Here is a 24,694-nt window from a genome sequence, read left to right on the forward strand (position 1 = left end):
TTTACCTGTTGTACTGAGATTTTTCCAGAGGGCGGGGACAGACAGCCGAGCTCAGCACAACATCCTCGATCCGGTCACCGCGCGCTCCGCCGTCCTGAGTTCGAGCCGCACCGACACCGCGCGTGCTCATTTGCGTCCGCGAGAAGCGTCTATTTTAACGTATTTCTGGAACGTGCATTTGTGTCCTGGATGAACCATGAAGCCCAGCGGAGAACATGCAGAGGGCTGAGTCCCTGACACTGGACCTCAGACCCGGAACAGACGCCCACACCGGGATTATTCCTCCCCGCCGACGGACGCTACTTTGGATTACTTTATTCCAGTTTGTGCGGGCTACATCGTCCTGCGTCCAACACTTTGCTGTGGGCTTTTTGCCTGGGTGATAAACCCCGTCACAGTGACTGCGGGTCCACGCACTTGTGTGCGCTTTGTGCCGCGACAGGGACCCGGTGACAGACCAGCCTGACACTCTTTGCTATTATTGCTTTGGCTTCTCAGAATCAACAACCACAATGACCGGGATGTATCGCATCTGAACCGGTGACTTGGGTCGTATAGCAGTATATCCACGGAGCGGACACCCCGCGCCACCCCCGCCTGGACCCGCACAGGAGCCGAGTCATGTGCACTACTGCAGGCTTGATGTTGCTGCTGCTGCCGGTGTGCTGTCTGCTCTCCGGAGCTTCCCATGCGGCCACTCTCAGCGGACCAGCAGGTGAGTTCCCCTGGCTAAAGCTGGAGACTAAGAGTTATGTCTGACCAAGAACTACTGTTTTACGCATCCCTTTATACACTTATATTTATACATTTTAAACTACATTATTCAATACTTAAATTCTACAATGCGCGTCAGATTCATGTGGAGTGCGACGTCCAGAAGAGTGGTCGGTTTCCTCAGTATTTTCATTTTGCGCGTCTGTTTTACGCACTCGGGCGCGGAGCCAGAGTCTGGACCAGATTGATGAGCGTGCTAGCAGGTGCTGCACATGTTTTCATGAACAACAAGTGCAGCTACTGTGAAGGAGAAACGAGCTTCTTGGACTGTGGGACATGAGGTGTCGTCAGGTTGAGGTCGCCATTCTTAAGCAATCTTATTCAGCCCAATTTGTGAAGCGAATAAGTAATGACAGAGCCCAGATGTGGGTCTGGAGGTTTTAAGAGTCTCTCAAACAAGACCCCTCTTTGTTTAGACCGCCGGGGTCACTGGCAAAGATTCATCTGGCTTCCTGTTTTCTGGAAAATCACAGACAGTCGAACGTCTATCCCTGCAACGTGATAACAAGGCGATTCCTACAATCCGAGCTGATATATTTTGGGATCTGTTTTGGAGATCTGAAGCTTCTTACAGCACAAAGTGAACACTGTGAAACAGCAGCACGCATGTGCCTAAACTTGTACATTATAATCACCAAGGACTGTACTCAGTTAAACCGACTGGTCTTGTTTTGACTTTTTAATCAGGGAAGTTCGACTGGGTTTGTGTCACACACTCGATCTTATCACACTAACCATTTCTGACTTGTTCTATCGTGGCCGTAGTAGTTCTTCATGTGGAGGTCTTTCCATAAGAGTGGTGATAGCCTTAATGATCATAGTAATATGGCATGTGAAACTGTGCTCTTTTAAGTGCTGGAAAACATTTAGACACCAAACCCCCCCAATTCTGCCCCTTTACATCAGCGAAAGCTGTATCTTATATTGATGGCAACCTCATTTCCTTTGACACCAAGTTCTATTACAGTATTCTTACAAAGGTGTGGTCACTTTTGGGAGAAAGTTGCCCAGTGTGTAAGTTATAATGCTGAAGGTGAATTAGGAGATGAGCCAGCCACTTCACTCTCATGTGGAAGTGCACATTGCAGCATACTACTTTGGTCATGAGAACCAGTACGTCAGCATATTACCGTTAATTTTAACTCTGACATGGATGATCAAAGTTGAAGTACAAAAGAGAAACAACATTAAAACGTCAAGAAGAATCTCATAAAAAAGTTCCACTTTCTACCAGTCATGTGACTGACTGTATTATTTAATGGGCTTTGCGAAGGTCTTTGCTTTTTGTCAGACACGTTTATTTGTCTGAAATCTTTCCCCCTCCAGCTGCGACGTTTTCCCTTTTCCTTTTTCCTTCTCTGCGCCATGTGACGGTGTTTACATGTCAGAGCAGCGAGGAGGAAAACATTTCGTGTGCGCCCGTGTGACCATTAGGCTGCAGCCGTTCTGAATGAGAATGGCTGCGCTCCACCATGTCCACGCTCCGCACTCATTAACCCTTTCACTCTGACACTGACACACGGTCTGGCTTGTCCCCGGTTCTTCTGATGAATGCTGAGTCTGTGAGATGTCCCTGAGTGATTACGCAACTGAGGCCTGTGGCACGCTGGCGTCGCAACAAATCTAGTCAGAGTCGGAGCCAGAGAGCAGCAGTGGAGGAGAGACGAGAGGGAGGCGCTCTAGTTCTCTGTCCCATGAAGTGGAGATGAGAGCAAGTACCATCTTACTTCTTTTATTGTGCGTGTCACTTTTATTTTTGTAGTGTTACGTAATTGGGTTCATTTGAATAGCTGTTTTGAACTAAACCAGAAGGCGAAGCTTTCCGTGTGGCTCTCAGATTTGGTGCTCGCTTTCCTACTACGATCTAGTAAAAGTTGACTGGTCATCAGTCAGAGGAGTTATTTTGTGCCAATAGCTCTTTGTCTTGAGTTGTTAGACTTCTTTCAAGGGAAAAGTAGCTAAAAAATTGACGTTACACCTCATCTCACGTTTGAATTCTGCTGCCAGTCAGCGTTATATAAAGTATAGTAAAATAAAACAAGTGAAATGAATAAACTGAGGTGTAAAGTGAAGCTGCCGGGTAGCATGTAAGTTGAGTAAAAAAATCAAAAGCAAAAGTACTCTGGTTGTCAGGCGAGGATTTTTCATTTGCCTTGTACTATAAGTTCAAGGCTGCATTTTCAGCACGCTGGCTGGCAGTTGTGCGTAAAATGTTTTGCATGGAATTGAATGACATGTTAGTCCATTGATTTGTGCTGCAATAGTGTTTTTAACTGGTTATATTTTCAACTAGTAGTGACTGAAGTACTGGGGCCATGAATTGGACAGAGATAACTTAATTTATTGTTGTTGTAGTCAATAGTGTTAACAAGCTATATCATAAGTGTTGCTTTTTAAGTGTCCAGATTATTATGCTGAACAAAATTCTGAACATTGTTTTTTTTATACATTCTGGTTCTGGCTTTAAAAACTTTCTGCAACAAAAAGTGATCAAATTCTGACTAGCAAAAAGGAAAAACTGTGAACAATACGCTGTGCCATCACTCTTGAAGCATTTGGCCTGAATATTTCAAACACCAAATATAGTGAGTTTATCGATTATGAAACGATTTGTAAATTGAAGCTGCCGGTGTGATTCTGCTCCACCCAGCCCAGTTTACTGGTGGAACAGCAGATTTAATGCTACTCACATGAAACTCATTAGGCTGCTGGCACATGGAGGGTGGGGAGGACAACGGTGATGGGGGTGTGTGCGGTTGTTCAACCACAAGGATCAGGTTCCATTTACCGTGCAGGACACACAACCATCCTACTGTAATACCAGCAGAGTGTCTCCGATCTGCTCTCCACAGGCCACCCAGAATCTGCCCGCTGAACCGCAGTATCTTCTTGTCGAGCAAACCCAAACTGTACTTTCCGATGTTTGTAGTCCACAGCAGCTTAACTGATTTAAGAATCCTCTGCTTTACCAGCACTGGAAGATTTATTGTTGCTGGTGGCGAGATGTGTGTGTGTGGGTGTGGATGGTGGTTTCTTTTGAAAAAAAAAATAAAAGGCAGACTCAGAGTGGTGAGGGTTTACTATGTGATGTTGAGAGGTGGGCGGCAGCAGACTGTTGTGTCCCTGGTACTACATCAGGCTGAATAAACACAAATCCAGCTTTGCCAACTACTGCTAGAGGATCATGTTTTCTGTCTATTTCACACGTTATTTTGGTGGTAGGAAATGTACCGATCCCTGATCAAGCAGCAGATCAACTTATAAGTGATTTGGCCGAACAACTTTGAACTTCGCTCTTCACCAGGTCACTGGTAGTGTTCCTCAATTGTTACTACTATAGTGATATAAAACAGTGTTGACTGAAGACATTTTATCATGAAAGTCGATTTATTTTCTGTGTTTAGTGAAGTCAAGTTCTAATTTTTATTGGTCTGCTACACATGTAGCAGCGCACTTGAGCACCAGCAGTTAGATGCTGTACAAGTAACAACTTTCAAACCCTCCAGATGGAACTCAGGAACATCAGCAAAGTCGTCTGTCTGTCATTGGGGACCATTGCAATATATGGGAACGTTGGAAACCAAACTAAAGTGAGATGCAACACCTTTGAAACCACATTTGGAACTAGTAAAATTCAAATCTAAAGTTTCTAGAGGTGTTGGCGTGTTCGTCAACTGTACACGTCATATGCAGACAAGATCTTTGACAAAATCCCTTCAGTAGAGTGAAGAAGTGCTTCAAAAACAATTTCATGGTGGGATTTGAGGTTTGTTGCGTGTTCAGTTATACGTGACCTTCTCAAGGTGTGATGACTCCTCCTCATATGCTATGTAGTCATGTGGTCAGTGACACAGTTTTCCCATGTAGGAGGCTGATCAAACCTCACAGGATATTTGCTTTAAAACCTGTGGGAAACCTTAGACGTCACAGCAACTCTGGAGGAATAATGTCCAGATTAATTCTATTGCCTTTTGCTGAAAGAAAAACCAAGTCGTTCTGTGTCATGTGACACCTTAGTCAGCTGAACAACCCAACATGAATGATTTAAGGAAGGACTGTGTGCTATGTGGCTGGGGATTGAACTAAAATGATGTGTCAGGAGGTCTAACTGGAGCAGTTCCACCATCTCACTCATGCGGGACACATCTCTGCGTGGGTCATAAAGTTCAGCCGAGTTTCACTGCTTGACTCAGTGATGAGAATCAGCGTGTTCTGTAAGTCACAGTTTCGCATTGAACTCAACCACGCAAACGGAGTTACTCACACACTGCCTTCTCCAATCAGAGAAGTGGCCAGACAGGGCTAGAGTTCAAGGGTCACAAATATCCACCCGCTCACTGACGCCAGCAGACAATCCGGGCTGCTTCCCCGAAATCACTTGTGTCAGTCACACGCATCCTGAAACCGTCTTTATGAAGCAGAATATTACTGTTGACCTTTTTATTTAACCAAAGCACATGATGAGTTTTAATTCTTGCCTAAATTTAGAGTGCTTAAGCCTGCAAGGCTACTTTCCAAATTAAATTTCCTGCAACGTAATTTTGGTTTTGTTTTTGACACTTTTCATCTCCACTTGTTGTAAAAAGCTAAAGTTACAAACAGCCGTGCTGGAAAGTCCAGTGCGTTGACTTGCAGAATGACTTGCTTCCCTTTGTGCCGCTCCCTTCAGTCACATCAATTAGTATCCATGAGGCAACGCAAATATTTACATGGAAGCCTTGCTATCAGACCACACATACCGTCTGGAGCTTGGCGACATGCGACAAAACCGTATGTGTTGGGTTCGTGCTATCCAAAAGATCAGGTTCAACGAGAGGTCAAAGTTCACCGGGCTTATTTCCGCAAGTGCACACAGAAATAGAGCACCTCTCTGACACCAACAGGAAGTGTGTCCTCGATCCCCAATTCCCCTTCATCATGTGTTTTGTGTAAGATGTGTTTGTCAGAATAAACCCCACATCATTGGAACACAACTAAAGTATTTTGCGGTCAAGTTACCTAACTCAATCCAAGGCCCTAAACCCCATCATGTCAACATGTACTGCAGAAAACCAGGCGAATACAAGAAATCAAGTGCAATATTGCCCATTAGAAGATATTCTTTACATTTTTTAAATAGTAATTATTGGGTATGGTTGGGTGCTTGAGAGATTTTTACCACTGCTGACTTACCGAGGGGCTACACAGCTTTAATATGTGTTAGATAGCAACAGCATTGTGAACCTTCACCTCTCACCCTCACAGTCTCAGCCGCTTTTGCAGACTGTTATTATCAGACAAGTAATAATCTGGAGTGTATTAGGAATGCATGAAAGCAAATTGGTAACCCAAACATCCTGAGGCGGAGATATAGTGCTCGAGGACGGAGTGATCCCATTTATTGTCAAAAATTGTCAGCATGAATAAAACTGAGTCAATGTTAGCAGATCATGTGTGTCAGCAGAAAGCAGCAGGAAGGAAACACAGGCTGCTCTGAACCGCCGTGGGCTCTTTTCCTCCTTCACACAAACACTTCACACCACAGTTTCCAGCCATTCTTCAGCTTTAGTTGTCACAGTCCAATCGAAATGTGGCAGTATATTTTTAATTTTCTGGTCGTCACATCACCATAATCAGGCGCTTTTCGTACAGATTAGATCCGATCGGTTTGGATCGTCAGTTTTCCCGGGAGCTGCGAGGAAGCTCTTCGTCAGAATGCTGAGCACAATACATTTCCTCCTCTTCGCTCCGCGTCAGATATTTAAATTGGACTTTTGGGAGAGATGTGGTTTGAAGTTTAAATGAAAGTTAATATTGTGGAGGTCATGTTGTAGAAGAAAAGTGGGAACGGAATAATGGAACTTTTGTGCCAGCTGCATTTGTAAAGTCAGGGGTTTAACAGGTGAACAGAATGTGGGGAAACACATCTCAAATACGTCACCAAAATCTGAATACTATCATCAAGATATGTGTGTTAATATTGGTTGTCATTTCATTGTCAAGTGGTTGAGGTCATGAACTCAGAATGCTTCTTTCAGCTCGACGTTATATGGATTCCTTTATTGAGAGTTAAGTAAGAGAGTGAGGCTGGGAGACACCTCATGAGCACACAAACACTTTCATTTCAACTGGATCTTCCAGTCCAACTCGTTCACCATCCAACCTGTTTACTGTAGAACTTGCTGTTAATTTACAGTTCTCACACACACATGCACTCACACAGACAGACACACACACACACACACACACACTTCAGAGGTGTACTGGCTCCTCCTGCTCCTCACAAGTGGCCACACCCGGCCATAAAAATCATCATTAGTGGCTATCGCTTGAGAGACACGCAGCAACGTTGCGGACGTCTTGTGTGTGTGTGCGTGTGTGTGTGTGGGTGAGAGAGCATGTGTCAGGGTGGATTCTGTATCCGAGTTATTCCTGAGGTCTATTTCCTCTCTGTGTAGTTCTCATTCTTGGCTTGGCAGCCAAGTCAATGGAGCCTCTCTAGTGTGTGTCTTTTGGCAGTCCTGTTTGGCACACAACCACGCAGTGTATTTCTTGCACACACACACTTTAGCTCACACACAGACAGCTTGACATTAAGGGCCTTCCTGCTGTTCCTGCTTTGTGTATATTGATTGATAGCGTCTCCTGCGTTTGTGCCTACCAGATGAAAAGCAACATATCATTTCTGTTTTGTCTCTTTCCGTGTGGTTGCATCTACTTGCTTTAATCAGTTTTACTCACTGAGACTAGGTGTTTTTGCTGGCAGGTGTTAGGAAATGATGGCGAAATGCAACAGTGCCACTGATGCAGAGGTGCACACACCTGCTGCCAACATGCACCTACAACACGCCGGCTCTTATCTGGATTAAATATATGTTCTTGTCGACCGGCTTATGATCCGAGCTGGAGTGTTTGTAGCTGTGTGTTTGTGTGTATCTGGTTAGATCAACCTCTCATTAAAACCTCCCCCCCCCGTGTGTCTCATGCTGTCCCTCCTTCAGTCTCTCCACTCAGCTCTTTATTGTGGTGTCTTTTAATTGGAGTCTGAGGTGGTAATTACAGGGGGCTGGGAGTTGGCGGTGGGTGAGGGAGGACCAGTAGGAAACGACAGGGTTGTTATAACAGAGATGCTGAGAATATGAGAGCGTAGGGCAACACTCTTTAGGAGGTCTGGGTGTGTGAAGTGCAGCAGACGTGCTGTCTCGGCCTTTTTTGGCGTCTCTTAACCTATGCAATAACCTTAACGTAGCATTAACATACAACTTAAAGGATAGCCTCTTACAAAGCCAGAATATTGTTAATTCCTATTTCTATTAAGTACAACTATTTTGTCTTCGAAAAAGGCTCTTGCGTATCACCACTCACTTAAGAGTTCTGACCTTTTCAAAATGTTATCTAAGGCAAAACAGTACTGTTCTGAGCCTGGTGCTTTACTCTGCTTTGACTGAACAAGTCAGGCTGCAGTGTGTTTTGTGATGTTAGCCACTTTCATTTCAGTCACGTGTTCCATTATCACCATCCAATGTAAAAATAAATTGCGAATCAACATTCCACAACCAACAACTGATGAACTATTCAAGGTAATCCATAGTCTCATCTAAGATAGTCGTCAATATCTAATGACGATATTTTTCTATTACGTAAACCTTTGTATATTTTGAGCCTTTGTAATTTTCTGCGTTGTTATGTAAAGAAGGTGTGTTTGGTGAAATTGCTGTCTGACAGGGTTATTCAAATACGGCCGACTGCTCTTCTGGCAGGCAGCTTATTGTGACAACAACACAAAGAAAGAAATGTGTTATTTCGAGAAGCATGCAGACAGAAATGCATGAACAGACATGAAAAGAGGCAAAATTAAGGAAACATATTTGATCGTCGGGTGTTTCTCTTCTGCATCTCCTTTCCGGCTGCTGCTGTCCCACACTTTGTGTGTGGCTGAAAACATAAAACATGAATACTGATGTACATTATCATAATTGAGGTGTCAGCTCAGTTTTTGTGTGCGTGCGCGTGTGTTTGTGTGCGTGCATGATGGGGGGTGGGGGGGTCAGGCGGGAATATACTCTTTATAGTGAGACAGACACAATACTTCCATCCTCTCACTTGAAATAACAATAGAGGCAGCCTGAGTGTTTGCTTGTGTGTGTTTGACGACACCAACCTGCTTCACAACTCAGGTGAAGTTCAGCTCACTCAATGCTACCATTCTTTTGAATGACACACGTATTTGTGACGTGCTGTGTGCAGCCCCGCATGACATCATGGATCTCATCGGTGTAAGTGCTTTTATGTAAGGGACCTCTTGTGTCCACTCGGGACCGAATCACATTAGTGGACCTGATTAGATTGATGCAGCTGCAGGCAGGAGGAGCAGACTAAAGTGCACACACACACGCGTTTGGATTGCTGTCCATGTGGGGACATTGGGCGGTTACTCATTACCATAATTCTTTCCCCAGCCTCTCACTCGAAACAGAACCATCCAAAACAAATGGCTCACCTTAACCAGGACTCTGAACCAAACTTAAACTCAACTATGATGACCCAGTTATTTTGAAACCTTCATCCTGAAGTTGAGGTTTGGACCTGTGGGGACCGGGAAAAGGTCCCCATGAAGGCATTAAGTCCCCACAAGGATAGTATTTGTCAAGAATTGGTCCCTGAAAGGCATGATAGACAAGTACACACACACACACACTACTTTTGACTGGTGAGACATTCCAAATTATTGAAATGTTTAATATGTCCTTAAATGTTTTTTTTCCTTTACTGTGAAAAACAATAAATAAGATAACACCAGACTTTGATGACACAAACCAACACTTACACTTAACACTTAACCAGCTTCTGCATCAGTAATAAGTATTTCATAGTTCTGAGATGAGGTGCGAAACTTGCTCCATCTGTCATTTGAATATTATGACGCAGAATCGTTAAATTAAGTAGTTTAAATTGCAGCGAGTAAAAAGTAATCTATGAATGTGTGAATGTGGGTGCACATACGCGAGTGTGTCACTTTGGCTTAATGTATTAGGGGATCTTATCCTGCAAACATATGGGCTTGTCAGTGGAGGGGGGGAGAGGTTAAGAGGGAATTTGGAGGTGTGACATCCACGAACAGAGCGTGGATCATGGTGACTGCGGGGACTAATTGGCCTGTGTTGAATTTGTAAAATGGGATCTGGACCATGTTTTCTCCTTCTGGGCAGTTCCTGTGCATGTTTACTGCCTCGCTGCATGAGAATCATTGATACAATTGGAGCAAGTCCTGCTGTTAGTTTGGGTTTTATTAAATGGTTTGCGCTGCTTTCCTGGTCAGTGACATAAAAGGCACACAGGAATTGCAAGGCATGATGGGAAGTCTTAATTTTCACAAATTGTGGCCGATTGGTTGCACGCTGAATTGTGCGGATCTCAACTGCGCAATGTATGGTAGTGACTCGCAACGTTCCCGATGCAACTGCTGTAAAATGAATGTATACAGTAATTCAGGTGGTGTCAAAGATGGCAACCTCACATACTGCGTCTCTGTTGTCAGTTGTCATTGTTATATTACAAAATTATACGCAGACATATTTAATATGTGCTGGCATTCTTTCATTTTCTCTCGCCAGTGAAGTAGGATCCTGGAAGCCTACAACAGTGGCTTGATGTTTAACCTTAGAAGCCACAAAGCTACCATTGTAGTTGGACATCCATGCTCAGATGCACCCATCTCACTCACTCACATTCACACACCTCAATGTTTGCTCACGATGACCTAATGTGAATCTATCGAACTTCTTCGTACAGTGACTTTCAACAAACACATGCACCTACATGTGTGCACACACACACACTCACCCATGTTTGTCTTCCTATCTTAGTGAGGACTGTCATTGACATACATTGACATAACCCTTTCCCCAGCCTCTCACCCTAAAAGCCTAAAACAAATGGCGAAATTTAACCTTCACACTTAACCAAACTAAAACCCAATGATAATAACTGAGCTATTTTGTAGTTTTAACCCTCAAAGTGACAAAGTGAGGACCGGCCAAAATGTCCTCACTTGGCAAAAATGTCCTCACTTTGTTCATTAAAAACACCCACACACACACACCTTTGCTCTTCTCTTAATATTTTCTGTCAGGTCCAATGTAAAACTATCTTATCAGGGTGGTTTTGCGCCTTAAGAATTGCATTGCTTTTGTTTTCAGCCACTTGTCTTCATATGTATTGTCATAGCATTATGTAACACATCCAGGCACATGCAGACACTTGGCCTCCTGGTGATTGTTTGGGTGGTAGTTTGTGGGGGTTTGTGATGTTCTGCGGCAGTTAAATGGATTAGGAGGCGGGGGGTCCAGTAGATCAGATGAGTGGCTCCTCTCTTATTTGTCAAGATTAGGTAAAGATTTTCATTAGCCAATTGACTTCTTAGTTTTTTGGTTTTGTCAAGTCTGTGTGTGCTCTTGTTCGTGTCAGAGTAAAATGTCACCCCCATAGGGCGTGCATGGTTTTTTATTTTAATTGATGGAATGGACACGATCAGTGGACACCTCGACTCTCCTGCAGTGACATGAGAAAGCTGCAGAACCTTCTAATCTCTGACCAGGACAGGAGAATGAAGCAATCCAAGTTCACCCTGCTAGGTCACCACTATTCTGTTATTTCAGCTCAGCTCCCCAGCTGCTTATCCTCTCAACTTTTTTCATCACAAAGTAATTGTCTTCTGCACAAACTGAAATCCAAAGTTGATTTTTCAGCTCCTCTTCTATCCTCCAAAATGTTCAATGGAGAGAATAAAATAAGGTGAATCATCTGGACTGACATTTTCTGTTTCCCTGTATCAAACTAGGTTTGGCAGCCAAGGAGGCTGGGGAATATTACACGCTGTGAATCTGTGCAGATGAGTTATATTCTCTCTGTTGCTCCCTTCAGATTTAGTCACATTTGGAGCGACCCAAGATAAATCTGCGTGTCAGGCTGGGCCAGAGTGACCTCCACTGCTGCGGGATGAGACAAACGTTGTCTGAGAAAGACGTGACTTTTAGGAGAGGCCTTGAGATCCTCTCAGACGTTGGTCGTGTATAATAGATGTGGTAAATAGATGGTGCTGCCACGCACACACACACCACTGCTCTTGTGATGTCAGGCCTAGGACGCTGGCTGTCTTTCAATTCTTTATAAAGTTTGGATGCTTTTTATAACAACTGGAGAGCTGGGGTTTGCAGAGTCACGCTGGTTTGCGCTGATGTCATCAGATCAGCTGCTTCAGGGAACAGTACGTCAATAAACACACAAAGGACACTTTTTTTTTAGAGAAAGGCTAAAGGGGACTTTTACAGTCAATATTATGTTATCCACAGTATCCACAGAGTTTGGGATCGCTGTTATTTTGATCAGTCAGTTTAAATAGTGTCCATGAAATATTAATGCCATCAATAGTTTTTAACATCAGTGTTCGCCTGACAAAACACTCACTGTTATAAAGTCAGATTCATGTTTCTATTTCCATAAACATATGCTTTAGAGGTAAATTCTCAACCTCTCTAATACTTTCAAGTATTTATTGTATTTACATGAGATTACACATGAGATTTTTGCCTCTGTCATGGTCATTCTCTGTGTGTAACGCAACTGCTTTTGGTCAGATATTGTTGTTTTCAGGACAGGTCAGAAATGGGATGTTACAACATTCCTGTCCATTACTAAGGGTGATGTGAGCCAGTAAAGAAAAATGTCATGACACAAAAATACAGTCTAATAACATAATCAATCAACTTTCTTGTGACTATGGTGAAAAGAAGATGGCCTTCCCCAAACTACACATTGCACTCATTTCAGATTAATTATATGGATGGAATTAACATAGGCCAAAAAGGTGATAAACCAATGTCAGAGTGAAAATAACGTGGCCTGGCTGAGGTGTACTGTATAAAGCCCCAGTGCCAGTCCCAGTCCCCGTTTTTTAGTTTCACATTTCATTATTAATTATTATTATTAAATTAGTTTTGGGGCAAATGTGATTAAAATGATTCATTTCTATTATTTTTCTTTTATTTAAAATCTGTTCATCTGAAGAAGCATCTACATGATTTAGGTTAGATAACCGGTTTTAGTCCCACAGCAGGGCAATTTAAATTTTTCCATTTTCATTTCATGATCACTTTGTGATAGCACGTAAATGAAAATAACAGCAGGTGAAATCCATCAGAGGATTGATGTCATGCATGTCGGCATGACTGAGGTTGGTGGTTAAAGATGACCTAGTTTTTACACACACACACACACACACACACACACAATGCATGCGGGCGGAGACTTGGGCGTGGTAAAGCAGGTTCTACAAGTGTGTGTGTGCCGGCAGGAGAAAGTGAAGAGCATGGCTTCATTAGAATATAGTGTCTTCCTGAAGCCTCGTCAAAAGTCGTTTTGACATGTTGTTCTACCATTTTCAAACATAACAGTAGGCAACTGATGTCCTTTTGTGTCTTTTTGGGCTTCATTTCAGTGCACAGTAATAGAAGTTGCTTTGAGGTCAGTGCCTATTTCCCACTGGACTGAATCTCAATACATTCTCCGAATGATCACTATACTGTCAGGCTTTCATTCTTATATTCACACACACCCCAAGTGATTCATGTCATTCATGTTGCAAACCTCAGATTGTTAAAGATAAAAGGTGCCCAAGCTTTACTTATGTTTACTTTACTGTTATTGTTCTATACCAGAAGCTCTATTGAGCTTGAAGTAAAACTTAATTTCCTCGCAGTACACAGCTATTTAAGCAGCATGTCAATCAATGCATGTACTGTCAGCATGAGAACTTCAATACAGTATCAACAAAACTATGGAGGTGACATAAGGTCATGGTTCACAGTTTCCTCAGTGGCACGCAGACAACGTCACAGACAGATACAGTGGAAGGTTCAGATTGTTTTGGGAGTCAATGTAACCTTTGAAAAGCATTGTTGCTTGTTGTGTCTTTCAGTTAATCTTTCAGATAAAAGCAAACTGAACTGTGTGTCCCTGTGAATGTGTCGGCATGAAGTTTCTCACCATGTCTGATGGAATTCAGTTACTTTGGAGTCGAACAACAAGTTTAGGGTCAGGTTGCGTCAGTGTCTCTGTCTGTCAAAGCCACCTGGTTCAAGTTCCATCTCATCTTGTGTGTGGACACTGAAAGTGGTGTTTGTAAAAGCTGGTAGTAACAACAGTCTTTTTTTTTGCATAAATCAGGTTGTTCCTGAGTGTGTCCATTGTGTTGGCTCCGGAAGGAAAGCCCCGCCCTTTCCTCTTGCCGCTCAGAGTAAAAGCGCGTCACGACAAGCTGCAAGGGCATCGTGGGAAATGACCTTTGAACCCTCACTCTTGAAAACAAGCACATTCATGCATGTGCTCAAATCTAGTGACTGAATGCACACATGCGCACATTGAAGTTGCAAGTATAGATTCTGAATATCTATCACTGTCTCCTGTGTGTGTGTACATTTGTTGAGAAGATAAATGAACAGAGCCCCCCGCCAACATGATTAATGACAGTCTTTCACTGGTGGTGGCTTTGTGCGTGATTTTGTGCTGATGCCAAAAATCGATGGTGAAACAAATTACAATAATCCAACTATCATCAACCTGGTCGTCCTGGCAGCGCAGTAAATGTTCTGCAACATTGACTTTCACTGTTATTTGGGGTCTCTGGAGCCTCAGCCTGCGTGTATAAGGTGGACCCTCCGTGCATTTTGAATTAGATGCAGATTCCTGAAAGCACCCTGCCGAGGAGCGTCAGTTGAGTCCTTCAGATACTTCCCGGCTTTCTACATCACTGGTGGAGACGTCACGATAGTCCGGCTCAACTGCAGCCATGCTGCCCACGCTGCCTTCACAGAGAAGGCTCAGTGACAATCTGAGCATTTTGAAAGTTAATTTCAGTAAAGTGCATTTGAGATTCCAGATGACTCGGAAGTGGGGTAGTTGGGTGTTCAGTCTCTCGCTTTGAGTGTTGTGCTGTGATTTGTCCCTTCACATTGAATTAATATCGATGAAGTCAGTGTAGTATGAGACCTTTACCTTGTCCACATCATTCAGGACCATTCAGTAACATGATGAGAGACAGGTTAGACGAGCATTGCAACAAGTACAAATGTTTGTTTCCTGTGCAAAACCTCATACTTCTGCTACACCACTTCCTCAGTTCCTGACCACGATATAAACCGAGTGTGACTTTTAGAAACCAAGCCCTTGTTCTCGTGCTGAGACACATGACAGTAGATCGAGACTGTACCAGTGATATTAATGTTACGGCTCACTGCTGATGTCGAGTGCTGTCGTACTGTATCTTTGTTTTCCTTGGCCGTTTTGTATATCAAATGGTTTGTTGCTTGTTATGTCTTCTCTTGTTCTCATCAATAGTTAATTTTTAACCATCATAAGACTGGCTGCCACCACATGGATCGACCACCCTAAAGAGATAACACTTATCCTGACCTTCTTTCCTGTCAGAGTGCTTCAAGTATGGATGACAAAAAAATCGGTGTTGAGCAAGAACAAAGACGGACATTAATACTGGAGAAGAGCACCTTTGTTATTGACATTGTTAGCTCTGTGCTGAATCAATATATAATGGAATTTTCCTTTGCTTATGTTCTACGCTTGCAAACACAAAAAAACAGCTGGTTTGGGAACTTAATCCACAATATAGCCCAGTCCAGAGGTTGACCGAAAGATCCACCGTTTTTGGGCCGTTTTACACTTATTGGTCTACATTGCTATCTGCCTCCATCATATCGGTCGCCCTCTTGTGTGAAGACTGTAGCCTGCTGCTCATTCATGCTTTTGGCCATCAGTGATATATTCATTTTGAATTTTCTCCCTTAATCTGCTAGGCCATTGACTGCATTACATCTTATATGGGATATTGAACCGTTTTAGTCAGTCAACATTTTTCTGTCCAACTTAAGCAATAAAACCATCATGTATAAGAATGTATACTGTCTTATTCCTTCTCATAGAAGATTTGCAAACAAATGAATAGCTCCATAATGTAACGGCAAATGTGATAGACATACATTTGCCCAGAATTGTTGGTCTAATACCGGTTATCTGCATTCCTAAGCTGCCAGATATCGATATTAGTATGGTCCCTTAAAAAAGCATGTGGGTCACAGGAAGGTTTTTGAACATGTCAGGCTAACACCATCCTCCCATCAGTAGTCATGGGTTGTAGAGACTTCATGAAGCACTGTCTTTTCTCTGACTTTTCAGAGCTGAAGAGGTGGCACTCTCTTTGGATGTGAGGTTCCACTGTAATGTTTTTAATCCAAAGTGGATGCTCTGGGTTTCTGATTCAGTAGGAAAACGGTATATCAGAGGAACAGCTTGTGTGGAGAATTTCGGCCAGACTCAGATGGTTTGAACATGTAGAGCGGGCAGACAGGGAACTATGCGACTATGATCCAGGGTTAGCGGATTACAGAGTCTTGCATTGGCTTGCTGCAGTAGCCACTGATAGGACATGCTCAGGGTGTTGTTCATAGAAACTCCCTCCAGTGACATGACTGATATTCATCTGAGAACCTTCAGCTTCAAGTTTCATCTTCTCATTTTGTATTTTTCTAATCACCCCAGGTCCAGGCCTGAATGACTGAAGCTATTCGCAGAATGATGTTTTGGTTTTGTGCTCTTGTTGTTTTTTGGTTTGCAAGTGAAGAGTGTCAAATGGTTTCTGTGGCAGTGTGTGCTTTTAAATGAATGATCAGCAGTGACAGAGCTGGTCTGATTGACCCCGTCTCACACTCCAGACTGTTGCATTTTTCATTAACCTACACGCACGCCTACGACTTGCATCTAACCCCTCAGAGCCCCTCCCCCCCAGCGGGGAATGTAACAATGATACTTCATTAGGCCCTTATGTTGGGCTGTGTTTATTTATGCTTGGAAAGGTTGACCCAAACACACTTAGGCCTCACGTCAAGTTGAAGTAACACAATTGTTTTATTGACACCATTCAGTGGTGTCTTATTTTGATCGTCCTCCACTGCGCCACACCTCTGGCACTCAGGGGATGAATCGCAACTGTCTGGCTTTACTTATTCATCACTGTCTCCTTCCAAAGTGTCTGAATCATTTCACATGAACACAAGTAAAACATGTTTGTGGGGATACATTTTCAGGTCATAAACAGCCTTCTACGTCATTCTTCTCATAACAAATATAGACCATAGATATCCATAGGCGTCTTTCTCTATGCTTTGTTTGTCAAACCCAAGACATGTCTGCTCGATCTGTTCATTCATAGAACTGGAATTTTTCTTGTGGATATCTGTGTTACTGCAAAGATCTGAGTTTAGATGCTTGCAGTCAGTTTCTATTAAAAAAAAACAAAACAAGGCAAACATGTAAGAATGACAATGATACCGTTATTCTTTGGCCTCTTAGCTCGACAGAATTATTTCAGTTCACTTGTCCAATACTCTTTCACCACCTTGAGACCAAAGGAGTCCTTTAATCTACTAAAAGTATCATAAAATAAACGGTGTTGTGAGGTCAACATTTTCTCAAGTCCCAAGTACTGAATGATTTGGTTGTTTATTTACAACCGTCATGCAGGAAAACCGTGATGTTCCATCGGGGAGTCAAGAGGGAAATACAGTTTGAGCTCACCAAACGTTAATTTAAAGTTTAAAGTGTAAAAACAGTGGTCTGGGAGGGTAAATAACATAGATGATTTCACTGTGAGCTTGAATCGGGTGCTTATAACAATATAAAATCACTACAGATAATATGCACAATGAAGAAGTTGGAGTTGTCATGACCATGGTTTTCAATGTATCACATACGTTACATCATTCTTCCTCAGCAGATGTCAAACCAGATGGTGCTGTCACCAAATCTGGAGTCAACATGTTCCCACCGCACTTAAAATGAAGTCTAAAAGATTGGGATGTGGTCTCTGAGGCAGACAGGGGTTTGAGGAGGATGTGGGGTCACCTGGTGTCTGTGGGTGTCTTGTGAGTGGCACACTAGTCGGCTTTCTCTTAATGAGTCTTTTTTTTTCCTTGCGTGTGTATTTGGAGTGCACGTACACGCATGTTTTTCGGGAACGCCAGCATCATTATTTACAGCTTCTCTCCACTGACCCTGAAGCACTGGGCTTCTGTGCTTTCAACTCCCACCAGCTTGACCTTTGACCCCTGGTAGTGCCTAATAACCCGAGAGATGAGACGCTGGTAAAGGAAGTAGTAGGTGAAGAAAGGCTTCAGTTATTTCTCAACTTTAACAAAATTAAGTTGACAGACATCCCAGGTCCGGAGGCAACTTGAAACTCCTCCGCCTACTCCTCGTCATCCACATCAGATATTCAAACGTAAATATGCTTTTGTATTCAGTGTAGCAGTTATTAATGATTCATTGAGAGAGAAAAAACAGTCACAGACATACTCAACACTCACAGACGAACACGTCCACACTCACTCACTAATCCAAGTGCTTGGAGGAATTTAGGGCAAATGTGATTAGTAGAGCTGCAGCTTATCACCCTGAGCCAGCACCCCCAACCCTGAGGAGGAGGGGGGAACTGTGGAAGTGGAAAATGGAGTGGGAGTGGAGATTTTGAGGTGTGGAAGGAGGATTCCAACCAAGGAATTTTCTTCTTTGCATCAATATTGACTGCTAATTGGGCTGCATCAGTTGTGTGTGTAGAACCCACAGCAACTCAGATTGTCCAGTTTACCCAAGTGAAGTTGTACACACCATCACTGAGTCTCACAAAAAATGTGAGCTAAACACAGATGATAAAACGCTTGCTTTAAGGAAAGTATTATTTTGATGACCAGTGCTGTATGTCCTCTGGTATGTTATAACAGAGTTGTGTTGATCGCAGTGTGGGAGGACATGGCCCCCCTGAATGTGGTGGGGAGAGTGTGTCATGTGTGTGCGTGCTGGTGTGTGTGCACATATTTTCTCCTTCCTGTCAGTTTTGATTGGCAGGTGCAAGAAGAAGGTGTATAATTTATCACTTCCTGGTTGGTCTAACCGCCACAGTGCCCTGCAGGCATAGACCTGTGTATGAACACCCGAGTAAAATTTTTTTATTGAACCATTAATGGACAAACACACACACACACGCATGTTTGTTACGCTATTTTTGTGAGGACCTCTCATTGCCATCATGTTTTCCACAGCCACTCACCCATAACTTAAACATCCAAACAAAAGACTAACCTTAACCAGTACTCTGAACCAAGCTTATTATAATACTATTATTATAATAAACTGCTTTAGCTGAGGTTTTAACCCTCTAAACCTTGTGAGGACAGGTCAAATTGTCCTCACAAGACGGTGGCTAGTCAAGTCTTGGTACTCACAAGTATGCCAAAACCCACACACACACACACACACACGTTTGTTTGGCTGGTTCTGTCAGGACCTCTCATTGACATAATGCTTTCCCCAGCCTCACACACTTAACTTAACCATCCAAAACAAATGGCTAACCTTAATCTTAACCAAACCAAAACCTAATTATAACCCAGTTATCTTGAAGTATTAATTGAGGCTTATACTTGTGGGGTCCAGCCAAACTGTCCCCAAAAAGCAAAATGTCCTCACAAGTAGGTGTGTTACCAAGAGTTGGTCCCCCACCAGTATGGCTATGCATGGTACATCACACATACGCAGACACACACATACAGTATGCACACACACGGCCCTCCCCTTGCTGCCGTCACTCATGTTTAATGGATGATCGATGAATCATTCATGACAGGGGAGAAGAGTTTATATTTTAAGACTCCTGATTCATTTATACTTGTGCTGTGAGGCTTTTTTAGAATTACGGCTCTGCTTTTATTTTGACGGCCCGCCAGCTTTTCCTTAGTCACGGTTTGTGCCAAACGCTTGTTTATTTTTAAAGTCAGTTTATCTGAAGAGAACCAGAGCAGTTTTATTTATGAAAAGTGTGTATAACAAACCCAGACTCCAATATTTATCTCCAGTCGATTCTTGTCTCAACGATCGCATCGATGGCACGTGGCGCGGTGTTTGCTGCTTGTCTGACTTCAGAATGGGATTCCATTTAATAGTGAGTTTTTTAATAACAGAAAGATTTCTCATTTTGAGCTGGTGAAATTTGTCGTATTGCAGCCTTGACTACTTGTGCATTGTTTCTTCCACATCCTGACTTTACTTAACATTAGTGCTGGGCGATATGGACAAAAAAAATCATGATAAATATTTCAGCGATAATGTTAATTATTACGAAGTATACATTTTCATTCTATTCAATGTGCTGGACACAATAGAGTCTCTCTTGAAACTGTTTTATGATGAAACTTATTAGTGGAGTTTGTCTCCAACATGATTATTTGTTTGTGTTTAAATATAGTAGTTAACTAAGTGCAGAGATGAGAAATTTCATGTTTCACGTCTCTGGTGTCTGGTGTCTGACAGACTGCTCTGCCACCTTTATTTAGGGGTTAAATTGAGCTTTCTGTCTGCTGTATCTCATGTCTCTCAGCAGTTTACTTTGGACCAGTCTGGACACATTACCTAGATGCTATTGAAGAAATATTAGAAAGAAGAAATGATCATTTAGTCATATTCTATTCTCCAAATCATGATACAAACTGTCAGTCCTTTGTCTTGTGTGATGAAAAACCTTTTCACAATTCTCTCTCCTAAAATGGTTGTTTTCCATTGCCTTCTTGAAGATTTCGCTAATATGTTGACCGTTTTAGAATTTGTTGATGGTCCCTAACTGATGCCGGGTTGTAGCATCAGCGCTGCCTGTGAGAGTGTGTCCGTGATTGGTGAACTCTAATCAGGTACGCAGAAGAGGACGCCGCCACCAATACCGGAGCGGAGGTCCATCCGATATCCAACTATTTTCACCACGGTGTTTCGCCGAGGCGCCAGCGCAGCGGGAGACATTCATGTGTTGATGTGAACCAAGGCAGACGACCGCCTCATAAAACCTATCAGGACCACTCCATCTAATAAAACAAACACACAATCCAGAGACTCAGAGTCGACCAATGTCTTTATCAAACCTTCCCTGTATTAAAATTAACTTTATAACTACGATCGTGAACGAAAAGTCCACCAAACTCTCCACAACTGTCACACGCCGGCGTCGACTGTTAAACGCTGCGCCGTCACGGTCGCATCATGTTGATGTTTGCAGGTCCACTGCAGCGAGTGAACCGCGTGTTTGGAGCTGAGCGTGTCTCAGAGGTTATTTAGGGTCTTGGTGATCAACTGACGCAGCTGCCGCGTCCACAGCTGGCCCTATAGTTTATAACTGGAGGCAACTGCGGTCGCTTGTTAGTTCCTTATTTCATTTAACACGGGAAGTTAGTTCTCCATGTTTCATCAGCTTGACTGACACGTTTGATGCCATTTTCAGTAAACGATGATGTAGTGTCATGTGTCTTTGTGAGGAGAAAGACAAATATTTGATGTGTGATCATGTCAGCAGGCCTGTGTGCGAAGCGCAGATGGCGCCGCTTTAGGAGTCATCTCCCTGCATCAGGAAGTACAGCAGGTGGTGATTGTCTGTGTGTGTGTGCGCGCCTGTGTTAGTGTGTCATGTCCTACACATCCAGTGTGAACAAGCCTACAAGGACGTCCCTGCTCCCCCTGCCTTCGGCCCGTGTCACCAGCACTCACATCTTCTGCTTGTCTTCGGGTGATTGTAGGCCACAGGGTGAGCGGAGGGTGGATTTGTTGAGGAGGGCAGAATAATGCTAATACGAGGTCAGTGAGACAAAAAGGAGGACAGTGTAACCAACATCAACATCAGTGTCCCATAAGTGAACCAGAGCGTTCATGCCTTTAAATCTCAGACTTATGACCCCGTCCTGGCTGCAATACTGAAGTCTTTATCGTCCCTTTTCAGCTGTAGGCTCAAAAATTCCCTGGACACAAACAAGGATTTCATGTATCAACCTGTGTTGGGATGTTCACCAGTCTGCTGGGTATCTTTATCAGTGCTCATGATGAAAACTTTTGAGGATTTATGAGCACTGATCTGTGAAACTGAATCCAAGTTATTTTAAGAATATTATGTTCCATATTTTCCAGATGAATGGAATTTCTTAATAAAGTGAGATTTTGATGAGGTTTCAGCTGAAACAAGAAACACCAGACTGAGAAGTGGTTAACACTCCTAAGATACCTGATTGGTGAACTGAAAATAAAACTTACAGACCTTTTGGAACAGTTTGAGAGAGCAATGGGTCATTTTTATAATAAGCAAATATAATTTTATATAATTAATTTAAGATTTCATCTAAATCAAATTGTGTGCCCCACTAGAGGAGTCAGGCCTTTCGTCAAACAGATCAGCTCCAGTGTGCCGTACTGCTTATCCATTCGCTGGGTGCTGACAGATATTAAGCTGTGATTCAAGAACTTTCAATGAACGGCTTTCACTGTGTGGGGAAATATGGGAAGGCCAGAAACCAGCACAGTGGCTTGTTGTATCCACCTGTGTCTCTCTCACATACATGATCAGCGTCATAAGTTCACAGGAGCAGACCGTCATGCAGCGTTCTGAGTCAGAACTGGTGTGATATTTCCTTGTTGTAAAAACGTAAATTATTTAAAAGTGAAAACGACTGGTTTGAAACGGCTTTAAGGATATATAAATCAAGTGCTGCAGTCCGCTGACGTCACCAGCTCTTCTACATGTAAAGAAAGCAGCTAGACATCACGGTGGAAGTTTTACCTTCTCGATCGCAGTATTGGCATTTTTACAGTCGTTGACTTGGTGCTTGGTGATCGTCTCCTGTCACTGGCGACTCATAGCACCCACTTATAGAACATGATCAACCTATGAAGGAAACTTTTGTTGTTGGTCTTGGCAACTAAATCACCATGTAACAGAGTATATGTCTGTGATGGCCGTTCCTCAATCTGTGCTGTGCGCTGAACCCCACTTTTTTCATATGTATAAACTCATACAAACTTAATAGCATGGCACAACGAAACAATGTCCAAATTCTTTGAGAATGCTCTGCTTTCCTGCTTCATTGATGCTGCCCTAGTAGTCGCTATACTGTAGCAGCTATAGTTGCGGCTGTGCTCTAAAACAAATACATTTGCTGTTGTGATAGTTCAAGTGTACTGTATTGATATTTAGTGCATTAATACTTGTGTTGTTGTGTTTCTATTTTTGAGTTGTATTGAGGCTTTCGACTGTTATTTGGCAGCAAGCACGCAACCATGTGACAAGATCATGTGAACGTTCACACTGGGTTTGAGCGTTGGCTAGTGTGCTAACAAAATTCAGTGCAGCACCTGCTGCAGTCAAAAGATAGCAAAGACTTTTGTCGCATGCAGAGTGTCATGATAGAGGTGATGACTAGAGAAACAAAAAAGACATATGGACTCACATCAGGCAGCGTTAACTAAAGTGAAACAAGTGTATGCTGGTCACACAACTTCTGTTGATGTTGCCTTCAACCTCAATGCAATCTTATCAAATCTTACAGGATAGCAGTACAGTATATGGTCCTGTGTGGGGATATGCATGACATCGCCAGATCCTTATTCAACTGTGGACCAAATATTCACAGACGTGCGGTGCTCTGTTGTGTGTGAGTGTGTAAAAAGAGTGAGGAGGAAACCCTTCTAAGTGGGATTAAGGGATTATTGCTCGGTGCCGATTGTGTGAGAGTGTCGGGTCAAACGTGGGTCGCTCTCTTCGTTGTCTCTCAGAAGATCTTGTTCAGACGAACTCCTCCTGACATCTCTGTGTGAATAAAAACTCTTCTGAGCACAACAATTCATTCCCTGACTTCTCTTCTGCCCAGACAATATTCTAGGTCCGGACAGGTTTGGCGGTGTGTCCAACTTCAGCACTTTTCTTCTGGACCGCAGCACAGGTGTCCTCCTCATTGGAGCCAGAGATGCCATCCTGTCAGTGGACACCAACAAACTCAACAGCCCACCCAGAAAGGTATGACAACAACATTGGTGTGTTGCTTATCTTATGAATAAAAATGAGCGACTAATGTCATGGTTCTGCGCTGCAGATCATTTGGAGTGTACCTGAAGAGAAGAGGCGGTCATGTGTTGCAAAGGGTAAAACCAAGGTGAGCCGCGAGCAGGTGTGAGTTTGCATGTGCAGATGGGTGTGTCTTGTTGTGTGTGTTTGGCTCAGCATGTCTGCTGCCCATTTGTCACGTGATGTTGTTGTTCCAGCAATTCCACTCCTCATTCTATGACGGAATATTTTGTTAGGGAGCTAGGACATGGAACGTCTTTTGCTCGTTGCCAAATCAGAATAAATACCAATGACTGTGAAGTGACCCGTGACGCCGGCCAGCCGAGGTAAGCGGTTGAACGGTTCCAAAATAGTGCAGCAGAAGGCTTACAACAGAGTCCATATCTGGTGATTAGGACAGTAAACTGCCTGTGAACTGGAACTATTAAAAGCATTTTTTCAACTTTCGTATGAGTTATTGTTTGTGTGCTTTAAAGCTGGATCGAAATAAGCATCTAGTAAGCCACCGCTGAGTTAGGCAGCCATCACAACTGAAAATGGTTGGCCAAATTTAATGTAAATCTAACCGTATTTTAACCTGAAGTTGGTGAAATGTTTTCATCTCCAGCAGCAATATGATCTATTACAGTCGAGCAAAATTCAATACCTCCAAAAATGTCAATGCCAATGGGCAAGTATCCAAATTTGACATGTGAACATAAATACATGCATGAGCAGGGACTTTACTTGGACGATTGAGAAAGACTGTCATCAGAAATGTTAAACGTAACGTAAATTTCCTGGAGGGAGTCATCCCAAAGGGATCAATAAAGTCAAGTCTAAGTCTAAGTCTAAGTCTAAGTCTAAATACTGTGTTGACAGGTTCTCCACTGAGACTGAACTCAGTCACCCAAAGAGTCAAAAGAGTGCATATGCTCCTGAAGCATGATTCTCTCCGCTCCTTCTCCCCAG

The 24,694-nt window shown here is 43.0% G+C and overlaps 1 protein-coding gene across 3 annotated transcripts in view; it reads left to right on the forward strand.

Moving 5' to 3' along the window:
• The first annotated feature begins 77 nt into the window (after nt 1-77).
• sema4f (sema domain, immunoglobulin domain (Ig), transmembrane domain (TM) and short cytoplasmic domain, (semaphorin) 4F) overlaps nt 78-24,694 on the forward strand; it is a 34,131-nt gene continuing 9,514 nt past the window's right edge. For all 3 annotated transcript variants that reach the window (XR_008414156.1, XR_008414157.1, XM_053859347.1), the window contains exons 1-3: nt 78-715; nt 23,550-23,695; nt 23,772-23,831. Coding sequence is in view for 1 of the 3 variants with exons in the window: in XM_053859347.1 (XP_053715322.1) it covers nt 622-715; nt 23,550-23,695; nt 23,772-23,831 (300 nt within the window). In the remaining 2 variants the exon portion in view is untranslated. The remainder of the gene's footprint in view (nt 716-23,549; nt 23,696-23,771; nt 23,832-24,694) is intronic.

Source organism: Synchiropus splendidus, chromosome 3 (genome assembly GCF_027744825.2).
Source record: "Synchiropus splendidus isolate RoL2022-P1 chromosome 3, RoL_Sspl_1.0, whole genome shotgun sequence".
Lineage (NCBI taxonomy): Eukaryota > Metazoa > Chordata > Actinopteri > Syngnathiformes > Callionymidae > Synchiropus > Synchiropus splendidus.